Genomic DNA, 15,401 nt, shown 5'->3' with positions numbered 1-15,401 from the left:
CCAGCTCTCACTTCCATACATCACCACTGGGAAAACCATAGCTTCAACTATACGGACCTTTGTCGGCAAGGTGATGTCTCTGCTTTTTAAGATGCTGTCTGTTTGTCATTGCTTTTCTCCCAAGAAGCAGGCGTCTTTTAATTTCGTGACTGCTGTCACCATCTGCAGTGATCAAGGAGCCCAAGAAAGTAAAATCTCTCACTGCCTCCATTTCTTCCCCTTCTATTTGCCAGGAGGTGATGGGACCAGTGGCCATGATCTTGGTTTTTTTGATGTTGAGCTTCAGACCATATTTTGCGCTCTCCTCTTTCACCCTCATTAAAAGGTTCTTTAATTCCTCCTCACTTTCTGCCATCAAGGTTGTGTCATCTGCATATCTGAGGTTGTTGATATTTCTTCCGGCAATCTTAATTCCTGCTTGGGATTCATCTAGTCCAGCCTTTCGCATGATGAATTCTGCATATAAGTTAAATAAGCAGGGAGACAATATACAACCTTGTCGTACTCCTTTCCCAATTTTGAACCAATCAGTTGTTCCATATCCAGTTCTAACTGTAGCTTCTTGTCCCACATAGAGATTTCTCAGGAGACAGATGAGGTGATCAGGCACTCCCATTTCTTTAAGAACTTGCCATAGTTTGCTGTGGTCGACACAGTCAAAGGCTTTTGCATAGTCAATGAAGCAGAAGTAGACGTTTTTCTGGAACTCTCTAGCTTTCTCCATAATCCAGCGCATGTTTGCTATTTGGTCTCTGGTTCCTCTGCCTTTTCGAAATCCAGCTTGCACTTCTGGGAGTTCTCGGTCCACATACTGCCTAAGCCTGCCTTGTAGAATTTTAAGCATAACCTTGCTAGCGTGTGAAATGAGCGCAATTGTGCGGTAGTTGGAGCATTCTTTGGCACTGCCCTTCTTTGGGATTGGGATGTAGACTGATCTTCTCCAATCCTCTGGCCATTGCTGAGTTTTCCAAACTTGCTGGCATATTGGGTGTAGCACCTTAACAGCATCATCTTTTAAAATTTTAAATAGTTCAGCTGGAATATCATCACTTCCACTGGCCTTGTTATTAGCAGTGCTTTCTAAGGCCCATTTGACTTCACTCTCCAAGATGTCTGGCTCAAGGTCAGCAACCACACTACCTGGGGTGTACGAGACCTCCATATCTTTCTGGTATAATTCCTCTGTGTATTCTTGCCACCTCTTCTTGATGTCTTCTGCTTCTGTTAGGTCCTTACCACTTTTGTCCTTGATTATGGTAATCTTTGTACGAAATGTTCCTTTCATATCTCCAATTTTCTTGAACAGATCTCTGGTTTTCCCCATTCTATTGTTTTTCCTCTATTTCTTTGCATTGCTCATTTAAGAAGACCCTCTTGTCTCTCCTTGCTGTTTTTTGGAAATCTGCATTCAGTTTCCTGTATCTTTCCCTATCTCCCTTGCATTTTGCTTGCCTCCTCTCCTCCGCTATTTGTAAGGCCTCGTTGGACAACCATTTTGCTTTCTTGCATTTCCTTTTCCTTGGGATGGTTTTCGTTGCTGCCTCCTGTATAATGTTACGAGCCTCCATCCATAGTTCTTCAGGCACTCTGTCCACCAAATCTAAATCCTTAAACCTGTTCCTCACTTCCACTGTGTATTCATAAGGGATTTGATTCAGATTGTATCTTACTGGCCCAGCGGTTTTTCCTACTTTCTTCAGTTTAAGCTGGAATTTTGCTATAAGAAGCTGATGATCTGAGTTACAGTCAGCTCCAGGTCTTGTTTTTGCTGACTGTATAGAGCTTCTCCATCTTTGGCTGCAGAGAATATAATCAATCTGATTTCGATGCTGCCCATTTGGTGATATCCATGTGTAGAGTCGTCTCTTGTGTTGTTGGAAGAGAGTGTTTGTGATGACCAGCTTGTTCTCTTGACAGAACTCTATTAGCCTTTGCCCTGCTTCATTTTGAACTCCAAGGCCAAACTTGCCAGTTGTTCCTTTTATCTCTTGATTCCCTACTTTAGCATTCCAATCCCCTGTAATGAGAAGAACATCCTTCTTTGGTGTCATTTCTAGAAGGTGTTGTAGGTCTTCATAGAATTGGTCAATTTCACTTTCTTCAGCACCGGTAGTTGGTGCATAAACTTGGATTACTGTGATGTTAAAAGGTCTGCCTAGGATTCGTATTGAGATCATTCTGTCATTTTTGAGATTGCATCCCATTACAGCTTTTGCCACTCTTTTGTTGACTATGAGGGCCACTCCATTTCTTCTACAGGATTCCTGCCCACAGTAGTAGATATGATAGTCACCCGAACTGAATTCACCCATTCCCTTCCATTTTAGTTCACTGATGCCCAGGATGTCGATATTTATTCTTGTCATCTCATTTTTGACCACATCCAGCTTACCTCTATTCATGGTTCTTACATTCCAGGTTCCTATGCAATATTTTTCTTTACAGCATCGGACTTTCCTTTCGCTTCCAGGCATATCCGCAACTGAGCGTCCTTTCGGCTTTGGCCCAGCCGCTTCATCAGCTCTGAATCTACTTGTACTTGTCCTCCGCTCTTCCTCAGTAGCATGTTGGACGCTTTCCGACCTGAGGGGCTCATCTTCCAGCGTTCCAACAACAACAATAATTTTATTATTTATACCCTGCCCATCTGACTGGGTTGCCATCGCCAGACATTAAAAACCTCCCAATACAGGGCTGCCTTCAGATGTTTTTAGAAAGTTGTATAGTTGTTTATCTGTTTGGCATCTGATGGGAGGGCGAGCCACAGAGCCATAGACCTTTCCATATTCTTAGATAGTTTGGTTTCTAAGAGGAGGAGGGTTTGTCATACTTTACTGCAATTCTATATCCACAAGGCACAACCACCTCATGCCTAAGCAAAACAGTTTTTCCTCCGGTTGTATAGTGACATGCAGAGCAGCTGTAACAAGTTGGACTGTTAGATTTCATCCTGACTTCAGCTAATAATAATGTGTGTAACAAGTGTGTAACAAGTGAAAATGAGATTATTGGCTGCTAAACTGCTTGTCAGTTGACTTGCATTTTGCTGTGGCTTTGACATTTATTTCACACTTACCTTTGTGGATCTGTGTTAATCTTTTATTTTGCAGCATTGAAATTCAAAGTATATCCCTCAAATTTGCCTCAAAGTTGGTCATCCATCTTGTCCAAGATCAGCAGGAGGTAAGGAAATCTCATTTAACAATCAAGTCTGCATCAGTTTTACTATGACCATAAATTAAGTGTTTCCGTTCTTCAGGTTCATTTTGATGAACCTATAAAGTTAATTGCTTCATATATACAAAAACCTGAGATTATGGCTGCAGTGCATAAATAAGTACTACGTTGAAGACCAATGTCAGAATTGATTTGATGTTAATTGTCTCAGAACAATTAGCAAAGGAGTCCACTGCTGATTTATGCAGTGCTGTTTTGGTTTTTATACTTTTAAAGCAGTGGTGGTGAACTCCCAGCTGTTGTGCCAAATTTTATTTTCTTTCTTTCTTTCTTTCTTTCTTTCTTTCTTTCTTTCTTTCTTTCTTTCTTTCTTTCATCAAAGGCAAAGCAATGGTTTGGGTTTCCTTTTCTGTGTTGAATGAATTGCTGTTTCTTTAGAAACTGAATGTCATATTTTGTGTTTATTATTACTTTTTAGTTCCTGTCTTAGTACCAGTTTTAGTACAGTCGTACCTCGGAAGTCGAATGGAATCCGTTCCAGAAGTCCATTTGACTTCCAAAACGTTCAGAAACCAAGGCGCAACTTCTGATTAGCTGCAGGAAGCTCCTGCAGCCAATCGGAAGCCGCGTCGGACGTTCGGGTTCCAAAGAACGTTTGCAAACTGGAACACTCACTTCCGGGTTTGCGGCGTTTGGGAGCCAAAACATTCGACTCGCAAGGCATTCCAGAACCAAGGTACGACTGTAGAGCACATGAACCCTTCTTGTTGACTCTAATTGCCAGTTTCCAAGTATACTTCAGGCTTTTAAAGCCAGTATTAATTTTCTTATAGAAGGTGAAATCAGAGATGAAACAATGGGTTGGCATAGTCACTTCCTTCTGCGGAGATGAACAGCAAACAGATCTCAGATTAGCTGCTGCAGAGATTCTTGTGAGCATTACGCCGTTTTTTCTGACCAGTCCAAAGCTTCTGTTGGGTAAGTAAATAGAATTAAGCAGTGTAACCACAAGCAAGCCAAAATTAGGCTTCTAAATGTCACTGATTCCAGTAGGAGAACAAAGCACATGATAAACTCACACACCCAAATCATCAGAATATATGCTGAATTTTCAGTTGGCTTGCATCCTATGTTTATGTTTGGAAGCAGGAAGAGGCATGATAAATCTTAAGGATGTGCATAAGTTATATAGGAAACAAATGTGACTTTGTGGTAGAGCACAGGAAGTTCTGTCCTCTCAGTAGAAAATGGGCCTTTCTGCATGGTATGATTTGCTGTAACAGTACTTTATGGCATTCAACTATGCTTCGTATTTTTAATTTATTCAAACAATTTCTAGCTCACTTTTAATGAAATGAATGACCCTAGGGCAAGCCACATTAAAACCAATGAAATATACAACGAAACAACCTCAGCCGGGGAGAAGAGCAAGTAAAACAAAGTAAAACAAAATAACCAACTTAAACATCAAAATACTGAGCGAATAGGTGTGTCTTCAGTTGGCACTAGAAACTTGACAAAGTCAGTGTCGGCAGACTTTGTGGCGGCAGAACATTCCAAAGTCGGGCTCCAGTACTCAGAAGGCTCTCTTGCAAGTTAAGAAAATAAGAATATCCTGCTGGATCGGGCCATTGGCTCATCTGGTCTAGCATCCTGTTCTTAACAGTAGCCATCCTGTGGGAAATCCTTAAGCAGGATCTGAGCAAAAGAGACCTCACGCATTCTGTGGTTTCCAGCAACTGGTATTCAGAAGCATTGCTGCCTCTGACTGTGGAGGCAGAGCTTAGCCATCATGGCTTCCCGTCCATGAATTTGTCTAATCCTCTTTTAACGCCATCTAGGTTGGTGGCCGCCATCTGCCTCTTGTGGGAGTGAGTCCCGCAGTTTAACTATGTGCTGCGGGAAGGCGCTTCTTTCTTTTATCTGCCCCGAACCTTCCAATGTTGGACGTCCATGAGTTCTAGTGTTAGGAGAGAGGAGGAAGGAAAACTTTTCTCTGTCCGCTTCCTCCATGCCATGAACTTCCATCATGCCACCTTTTACACTTCTTTTCTCTAAACTAAAAAATCCCAAACGCTGCGGCCTTTCTTCATAGGGGCGTTGCTCCTTGATCGTTGTTGTTAGGACTTTATAAGCCGAAGTAAAAACCTTGGTAGCGAAGTGGCAGCCAACTCCGTTAGGACCATGTCCCTGTACGCTATCCCTAAATGTGCCTTCCAGACCACCTACAAGGGCGGCTCCACCGAGTGTGTTTTACAGCAATCTATAGAGCCTATTGCAGAGTCTTTCCTTTATCTAGCACAGTACAGTTTCAGCTACTTCAGCCATTAAGATCAGTTGGCATTTTAGTAACCTAGAATGTCGTAAAACGTCTTCTGATAAAATTTTGACACCCCCCCCCCCGAATTTGTCGGCTATGCACATTTTACAAATATAAAAACCTTCCTTGGAGGTTTTTAAGCAGAGGTTGTATGTCCATCTGGGTGCTTTAGCTGAGTTTCCTCCATTGCAAGGGGTTGGATTAGATGAAAGTTCGAACCCTTCCAACTCTTAAGATTCTATGGTTTTGTTTTGGTTTGTTTTTTTTAAAAAAAAAATATTCCTAACATTTCGTTTTTTGTAAATACTTAGGTCTGTCTGATACATTACACCTTTGGAGATGTGTTGTTCAGCTGCTGCAGAGTGAAGAGCAGATAGTAAGGAATACCGTCGCTGGCGTTATAAGACAAGCTCAGTCTCAAGAAAATATCTCTAGGAAAACAGGTATGAAATTATTCTTCTTCACCATCAACCATCAGTACTTGTGAAAGAGATTCATTGCACATGCCAATGTGTCTAGGTTGATATTGTTAGCAGGTATGACACAAAAGCTGCAGAAGGAAGCTTTGTGTTTATAATATATCAATATCATTTCCCCCCTCTTCTTAACTGTGTGTGAGAATTATTCCTCTGCAGAAGGAAGGGTATATAGGGGTACTTTTAAAAATCTCTTCAGTGCTATGAAGGTGTTGCCTTTTCAGATTCATAAGTATATAGAACTCTGTGTGTTTCGTGTGTATTCAAGTGTTAGAATATATTTTTATTTATATAGGACATCTTCAGCCGTGTTGAAAATAAAAGTTTATTTTTGCAGCAGCCTTAATGGATTCAGATGTGGTTACCCACTGCTGCTTTTCTAACCTAGTCATGCTAGGGTTCCAATCTACACAGAAACCAAACTATCTGATTAGGAGGAACAGGATTAATTATTGCTTTGTTTGCTTACAAACAATAACTTGTCAGGTAGTAATGGTCTTGCTAATGATCTGTGCAGTGCAAGCCCATGACAGATTTATTCATATATATATATATATATGTATATATCCCTCTCCTTTAATCCTTTTAATGTGAGGGACTGCACTTGAAATATTGAATTTAAAGTGAATGCTAAACAGTTCCTTCGAAATCTAATCAGGTTAAGGATAGCTCTGTAAAATGTAGTGCTTTTTACCGAGTATACTCCAAACAATGCAAGCGCAAGAAAACCATTTTTTAAAAAAACTTTTTCCTTTTTTTTAAAGGAGAAATTCTGATATTTCCAATATGTTGCCTCCCGGTGGTTTAGTCCCCTCTCTTTCCAACAGGAGGCTAATGTGGGGCATTTCTTCCCTAGAGCTTCCTTTTCTCCTACATCTGCTGATACTGTTCCAGGGTGTCTTGAGTGGGAAGGAGCTACCATCCTGTTCCCTGTGGCTCACTCCCCCCCCCCACCTCAATTACAAGAGAGGAAGAGGTTAAATCACCCTGAGTTGTCGTCCTCTCTCCCCAATGCTTTCCCGTTTGTTTTCTCTGTCTCTGGGCTGTTGGATGGCTCTGGGCTAGATCCTCCCAAGGAAACTCCTGGCTGGCTTATCTTCCTATCTCCAGCACCACCTGGCTTCCTGGCAGAGGAGGAATATAGTAGTTGGCAGTGGAGCCATGCCTTTCTATCATCTCCCTCTAGGATTGTCTGCGGCTCAGCTGCTGGCACAATCAGGACGTTGTTAGGCTGGTTTGGCCATGGCTGCAGCCTCCCATTGTGTGCCAGAGGACCTCATCCCAGCTGGCATGCAAGGGGGTCATCATCCAGGAATCTCTCCAGTAGTGCTGGGTCTGCTGCTCAGTTTTAGGATGGTGGAGGGTGTGGCTTACAAGTTGCGATGGGAATAAAACAAAGGTGGGTTTGATGGGAGTTGATATCCAGCAATATCTGGAGGTCCACAGGTCTCCCACCCATTGACTGTTGGCAAGAGTCACATCACCTCTTGTTTCCCTGTGTTTATTCTGCACTCCTCATGTTGGAAAAGTGTGTGCGCACACACACACACACACACACATATAGATGGATGCTGAATGCTGCATCTAAATTCATCCACTCTCATTAGCTTGATGGATTCAGGAAAACTTCTGTTTCATTGCAAATATTTGTGCCCCACTTCTCTCATATAGTCTAAGGCCTCTTGCAAGAAATAATAAAGTACAATAAAGCAGCAATATACGAACAGCAAAAAAAGAGGCGTGTAGTAAAAACATTGTAAGGATAGCATACATTTCATTAGTAGCGCCTTTTCTTTAGAATTGCTTTGTTTTTGAACCGAGGCAGGCGCTGAGACGATGTAATTTCAGATCTCCTAGAAACTTACTCTCTCTGGTATTTGCTGAACATTCATATCAATTACAGTAGGCATAACCACTCAATATACCTGTTTTGTCCTAATGTTGGCTGCTGTTTTATTTATTCTGCAAGTAAGTTTTGCCATACTGTAACTTTAAGGTTCATTTGTTTGTTTACACTGCCTTGTGATGTTTACAAGAAAAGCTCTATGGCAAGTGTTTCAATAACTTAATAATAATAATAATAATAATAATAATAATAATAATAATAATATACCCCGCCATCTGGTTGGGTTTCCCCAGCCACTCTGGGCGGCTTCCAACAGAATATTAAAATACAATAGTCTATTAAACATTAAAAGCCTCCCTAAACAGGGCTGCCTTCAGATGTCTTCTAAAAGTCTGGTAGTTGTTGTTCTCTTTGACATCTGATGGAAGGGCATTCCACAGGGCGGGTGCCACTGCTGAGAAGGCCCTCTGCCTGGTTCCCTGTGACTTGGCTTCTTGCAATGAGGGAACTGCCAGAAGACCCTCGGTGCTGGACCTCAGTGTCTGGGCAGAATGATAGGATCCTACCCAAAAAGACCAAATGCTTTCCTTAAATAGGAAGGTCTTGATCCTGTAACGGAAGACCAGTAAAGATAGGGGGAGGCTAATGTTTGGGTGCAGCAACAGAGGTCTGGTTTTGGGTTGAGAACTGATGAGAGCATTTGCTTAGATGAAGTAAAAAGTGAGAAGGCGCCGAGTGTTGACCCCCTTTCCACTCATGAAATCAGGCGTGCTTCTCTTTTCATGGTGTGAGCTCAGAAAAAGGATTTCTAACCCTGTAACACTCATACACACCTGAATCCCTTAGCACATGATGATCTTGGTTCAGACAAAGAAGTAACTGTAAACAAGGCTTTGTTCTCTGCACACAATGGTAAGCAACTATTTAGAAACCATTGTGCTTATCTAAATATTTAAGTTGTGTCTTAGCTCCTGAAGAATGTGGCTTCTTTTTCTGTATCACAAAACCTGAATGGGCTGTGCCACTCCTCACCTGGTAAGGACATGTTGTCATGTCCGAAGCCCCAGACAGTAAACTGAAACTGAGCTGAAATGACTGCACGTCTCCCTGCTTTGTATACCTACCATCCTAGTCCTCAGCAAACCTAACACAGCTGGTTGTGTTCTGATGTCATGCGTCTCAATTGATTACAAAGCTATATCTCCATGCCTGTATCCCACATATTTCTATCTGGGTCTTTCCTAAGAAAGTAGGAAAGTGGAGCTAGCCTTGAATATGTTTTGCTAGAAAACTGCCGAGGCCTGCAATGTTTCTGATACTTGCTAACACATTGGAAAACATCTTCCAACCCACGTAAGATGCTCTGGTTTCCGCTGTGCATAGTCCTGACAAAGAAAAGAGGTGTAACCTTAACAGTACCAATAAATGTCCGAGTGTTCTTTGTGTCATGATTGTATTACTGTCACACACTCATGTGGTCTAGCCTGTAAAGTATATATTGGCCTAACTACATATACCCACCAGTTTGGCCAAGCACTCCTAAGCTTTGGCATACAGGGAGGGAATGCCATATTGTCTTCAGGGTCTCACAGCCTCACCCAGAAACCTTCCCAAGGTGTTGGTTGCCAGTCTTTCAGCCGATGAATTACTCTAGAACAGGGGCAGGCAACCTGAGGCCCGGGGGCCAGGGGCAGCCCAATCGCCTTCTCAATCCGGCCCATGGATGTTCCGGGAATCAGCATGTTTTTACATGAGTAGAATGTGTCCTTTTATTTAAAATGCGTCTCTGGGTTATTTGTGGGGAATGGGAATTCGTTCATCCCCCCCCCAAAAAAATATAGTCTGGCTCACCACATGGTCTGAGGGACGGTGGGCCAGCCCACGGCTGAAAAAGGTTGCTGGCCCCTGCTCTAGAATCCCTAGAAACACCATCCTCTGATCAGAAAGCTCTTCCCCTGATGCTTGGTATTTTTATTTATTTGTTTGTTTTGTTAAATTTCTATACCGCCTGTCGTCCAAGGATCACAGGACAGTTTACAGTACAGTGGTGCCTCGACTTACAAATTTAATCCGTTCCGAAGGCACCTTCATAGGTCGAAAAATTCGTAAGTCGAAAAACGCCATTGGAAATGTGATTTCCCATCGGAATGCATTGGAAATGGAAAAATTTGCAAGTCCCTATCTAAAAATTCGTAAGTCGAAAAATCCCTATCTAAAACCGCCGTGGTTTCCCCCCGGATGTCGAGACATTCATAACCGCGCGGCCATTAGCCCCATTCGTAAGTCGAAAAATTTGGTTGTCGAGTCGTTCGTAAGTCGAGGTACCACTGTATTAAAAACACAAAAATGCCCAACATGTTAGGCATCTATAAGGGCTTGATCACTTAGCAGTGGTATAAATATTATATACCTGCTCAAGGACATTTTCCCCTGTTCCTGCTTGATATGTTTACTGGTTAATTCCCAACACTTGAAAACAGGACCCCTGGAATTTGCCCAGGAGAAATTGGGCTGAGGAGGGAATCCAAGTCCACCATTTCCATGCCTGGCATCCTTCTCAGGGTGGGCTGTGTGTTATAAAGCCAGACACTCCACGGAAATAGCTGGCATCATCCCAGAACCACAACCACTTTCACTGTGTGGGCATAAGAGTCGGTTGCTTCCTTCCTGGAAGGTTCCATGCCTTCCAGCAATCTTATAAAATACTAAAAAAAGACCCCTTGTGTTGCAATTCAAACGAGAATCAAACATAGAGCAACACGCGACCCTACATGGGAATGCAATGTCAATTCTAAAAGAACTCTTTTTAAGGTCAATAGGGCAGCAAATATTAATATACAATATAAACAACTCATAGAAGATCCTCTTCAATACATAATAAAGCAGGATTCAAAAGTCTATGAAAGTCTCTGCTGGTCACAACTCAAAAAGTCAATTGTCAAAAATCAAAAATCAAATAGGAAGGTAAGTGTTCCAACGATGCTGAAGTATATTAAGTTATCAAGATGAACAGTATTTCTGGATAATTCACTGTTTCATCATTACTTCATCAGCAAAGTCATGGGTATCAGAAATATATTCATTGACTGCAAAACATGAATGCAACAATATAGTATATGTACAGTGGTATCTTGACTTACGAACGACTCAGCAACCGAATTTTTCGACTTACGAATGGGGGTAATGGCCGCGCACTTACGAATGTGTCGACATCTGGGGGGAAACCGCGGCGTTTTTAATAATAATAATAATAATAATAATTTATTATTTATACCCCGCCCATCTGGCCGGGTTCCCCCAACCACTCTGGGCGGCTTCCAACAAAACATTAAAATACAGAAATCCATCAAACATTTTAGATAGGGATTTTAGATAGGGATTTTTCTACTTAGGAATTTTTAGATAAAATAAAAATAAAAAATCCTTCCAGTAGCACCTTAGAGACCAACTAAGTTTGTCATAGGTATGAGCTTTCGTGTGCATGCACACTTCTTCAGATACACTGAAACAGAAGTCACCAGACCCTTATGTATAGTCAGAGGGTGGGGGTGATGGGAATGGGTGATGGGCTGATAGGAGTGGTAAACCTGTTGATGAATTTTTAGATAGGGTTGCTTCGACTTACGAATTTTTCCATTTTCAGTGCATTCCTATGGAAAATCGCGTTTCCAATGGTGTTTTTCGACTTGCGATTTTTTTGGCTTACGAAGGTGCCTTCAGAACGGATTAAATTCGTAAGTCAAGGCACCACTGTACTAAACAAAGAAGCTAAGATACATAATACTAAAATACTAAAATAAAATAAAATAAAATAAAAGTCACATACCCCATCTATCATAAGAATGAATGCATACAAAGGAACAGTGCTCATAAATCTATGTTGTTGTTGTTTAGTCGTTTAGTCCTGTCCGACTCTTCATGACCCCATGGACCATAGCACGCCAGGCACTCCTGTCTTGCACTGCCTCCCGCAGTTTGGTCAAACTCATGTTCGTAGCTTCGAGAACACTGTCCAACCATCTCGTCCTCTGTCTTCCCCTTCTCCTAGTGCCCTCAATCTTTCCCAACATCAGGGTCTTTTCCAAGGATTCTTCTCTTCTCATGAGGTGGCCAAAGTATTGGAGCCTCAGCTTCAGGATCTGTCCTTCCAGTGAGCACTCAGGGCTGATTTCCTTAAGAATGGATAGGTTTGATCCTCTTGCAGTCCATAGGACTCTCAAGAGTCTCCTCCAGCACCATAATTCAAAAGCATCAATTCTTCGGCGATCAGCCTTCTTTATGGTCCAGCTATCTCTTCCATACATCACTACTGGGAAAACCATAGCTTTAACTATACGGACCTTTGTAGGCAAGGTGATGTCTCTGCTTTTTGAGATGCTGTCTAGGTTTGTCATTGCTTTTCTCCCAAGAAGCAGGCGTCTTTTAATTTCGTGGCTGCTGTCACCATCTGCAGTGATCAAGGAGCCCAAGAAAGTAAAATCTCTCACTGCCTCCAGGAGGTGATGGGACCAGTGGCCATGATCTTGGTTTTTTTGATGTTGAGCTTCAGACCATATTTTGCGCTCCTCTTTCACCCTCATTAAAAGGTTCTTTAATTCCTCCTCACTTTCTGCCATCAAGGTTGTGTCATCTGCATATCTGAGGTTGTTGATATTTCTTCCGGCAATCTTAACTCCGGCTTGGGATTCATCTAGTCCAGCCTTTCGCATGATGAATTCTGCACATAAGTTAAATAAGCAGGGAGACAATATACAACCTTGTCGTACTCCTTTCCCAATTTTGAACCAATAAGTTGTTCCATATCCAGTTCTAACTGTAGCTTCTTGTCCCACATAGAGATTTCTCAGGAGACAGATGAGGTGATCAGGCACTCCCATTTCTTTAAGAACTTGCCATAGTTTGCTGTGGTCGACACAGTCAAAGGCTTTTGCATAGTCAATGAAGCAGAAGTAGACGTTTCTCTGGAACTCTCTAGCTTTCTCCATAATCCAGTGCATGTTTGCTATTTGGTCTCTGGTTCCTCTGCCCCTTCAAAATCCAGCTTGCACTTCTGGGAGTTCTCGGTCCACATACTGCCTAAGCCTGCCTTGTAGAATTTTAAGCATAACCTTGCTAGCGTGTGAAATGAGCGCAATTGTGCGGTAGTTGGAGCATTCTTTGGCACTGCCCTTCTTTGGGATTGGGATGTAGACTGATCTTCTCCAATCCTCTGGCCATTGCTGAGTTTTCTAAACTTGCTGGCGTATTGGGTGTAGCACCTTAACAGCATCATCTTTTAAAATTTTAAATAGTTCAGCTGGAATATCATCACTTCCACTGGCCTTGTTATTAGCAGTGCTTTCTAAGGCCCATTTGACTTCACTCTCCAAGATGTCTGGCTCAAGGTCAGCAACACTACCTGGGGTATATCTTTCTGGTATAATTCCTCTGTTTATTCTTGCCACCTCTTCTTGATGTCTTCTGCTTCTGTTAGGTCCTTACCACTTTTGTCCTTTATTATGGTAATCTTTGTACGAAATGTTCCTTTCATATCTCCAATTTTCTTGAACATATCTCTGGTTTTCCCCATTCTATTGTTTTCCTCTATTTCTTTGCATTGCTCATTTAAGAGGACCCTCTTGTCTCTCCTTGCTATTTTTTGGAAATCTGCATTCAGTTTCCTGTATCTTTCCCTATCTCCCTTGCATTTTGCTTGCCTCCTCTCCTCCGCTATTTGTAAGGCCTGGTTGGACAGCCATTTTGCTTTCTTGCATTTTCTTTTCCTTGGGATGGTTTTCGTTGCTGCCTCCTGTATAATGTTACAAGCCTCCATCCATAGTTCTTCAGGCACTCTGTCCACCAAATCTAAATCCTTAGACCTGTTCCTCACTTCCACTGTGTATTCATAAGGGATTTGATTTAGATTGTATCTTACTGGCCCAGTGGTTTTTCCTACTTTCTTCAGTTTAAGCTGGAATTGTAGACATTGTTAATACAATGAAAGCTAACAAAAAGTTACAAAGCAATCTCCAAGTGAAGCTAATGACAGCAAAATAGAACAAAATTTAAAGGTACAGAACTGGGAAACGCCCAAAGCTGAGGTATCAGATAAAGCAATTCAAATCCAATTCAGAATTGAGTTCCCCTGGATGTATGGTTTTAAACATAAAAATAAAATAGGACTCTTGTTGTCGTAACTGTTTCTCATAATATTTGATTTGAATTGCTTCTGATCGGCAAGCCCTAGGCTCAGTGGTTTAACCCACAGCGCCACACTTCTCTAAATCTAGTGTAGTGGGCCCTCATCCTTCAGAACTTGTGCTACAATGAATCTACAATAATAATGTTGACCATCCCTAGGGGAGATCCACCCGCACAGCGTGGTGTGTTTGATGGCTGTCTGGGCTGGGGCTGTCTGAGGGAGGGAGTTCTCTTTGTAGAAAAGATTTCAAAAACGCAGGGCCAAAATATTCTGCAATCTTACATCATTTGAAGTGTGTGTTTTTAAAAGAGAGGAAGCTATATGTAAGCTGTGTTTGTTTCTGATATCAAACAGTCGCGTTTAAGATGGAAAGAAGACTGTAATCGTCTACAATCCAAGTAAAGAATTTTCCAGTTTAGTAAAGAGACTGGGTGCTGGAGAAGCCAACTGTGGCCTAACTCTGCAAAACAAAACAAAAAATAGAAGAAACCCGAGTGCATGACTCGCCTTGCTATTACAGCAGACGCTTAGACCCCAGAGTTGCTTTGCTAATCTCTGACATGTAATACCCTGTTTTTGTAACCCAGAATGAGACTGTGTTAAAACCACAGCATGAACTACAAGATGAAACAATATAGTTAATAGACTGTGGGTGTAGGAGGACTATTTTATCTAGACTAAAATGTAGAGAGATTAGAGTTCGGTTGTGTCTTCTGAACCTTAAAAATAAATTGGTGATACAAGACAGCTGGAAGTTTGGAAATCACACTTGCTCGTCATGACTTGACGACATCTTCTGTGGTGGCAGTGATAAGTTCCAGGGCTAATGTCTAACATTGCAAAGACTCTCCTATCTCCTGTCTTCCTTTTAAGTGATTTACTAGATCTCCCAAGGGTGTGTAAGTGTGAAAACCCTCTGCTCAGATGGGCATTAATACTAGAGGAGGGTTTAGGAGAGGAGGGTGAGATGGCTGTGTAAACTGGGGTTGTGGAAGTTAAAACGCAGCCAGGTTTCATCCTGTAGAAACTGGTATGCTTCAACCCCATCAGTCTTGTTGGCCAGATGTATTGGGACAAATTTATGATGCTGAATGAAGAAGATGCTGCACAGTCTTGCCATTAAATAAATGCCCTTTTTTTACTGGAAGCCCTCCCTAATTCTCTCTACCCCCACCCCCAAAACCCCAGTTTTGGGAAACAGTGTCTTACCTTTATAAAAACATAAATGTAACATTTTTTCAAATTCTGAGACTTTTGCAGATGAATTTTGCAACTGACTGTCATTTAGTACCTTTAAAAACTAGGTCCTTATGGCATAAGCCCATTTCGGCAGCTGCATGATTTTATCCTTGGTTTACACAGTTGTAAAAAATAAAATGAACAAAAGGCCACGAAATGCAA

At 41.8% G+C, this 15,401-nt stretch overlaps 1 protein-coding gene across 4 annotated transcripts in view; it reads left to right on the top strand.

Moving 5' to 3' along the window:
- The window catches only part of THADA (THADA armadillo repeat containing), a 151,930-nt gene that overhangs the window by 123,557 nt on the left and 12,972 nt on the right, over positions 1-15,401 (top strand). For all 4 annotated transcript variants that reach the window (XM_035111205.2, XM_060273043.1, XM_035111204.2 and 1 more), the window contains 3 exons: positions 3,111-3,183; positions 4,011-4,155; positions 5,809-5,940. In XM_035111205.2, the coding sequence (XP_034967096.2) occupies positions 3,111-3,183; positions 4,011-4,155; positions 5,809-5,940 (350 nt within the window). The remainder of the gene's footprint in view (positions 1-3,110; positions 3,184-4,010; positions 4,156-5,808; positions 5,941-15,401) is intronic.

The sequence above is a fragment of the Zootoca vivipara genome, chromosome 3 (genome assembly GCF_963506605.1).
Source record: "Zootoca vivipara chromosome 3, rZooViv1.1, whole genome shotgun sequence".
NCBI lineage: Eukaryota > Metazoa > Chordata > Lepidosauria > Squamata > Lacertidae > Zootoca > Zootoca vivipara.
The sequence above is the reverse complement of the archived record's forward strand: the minus strand, read 5'-3'. Positions and strand labels throughout refer to the sequence as shown.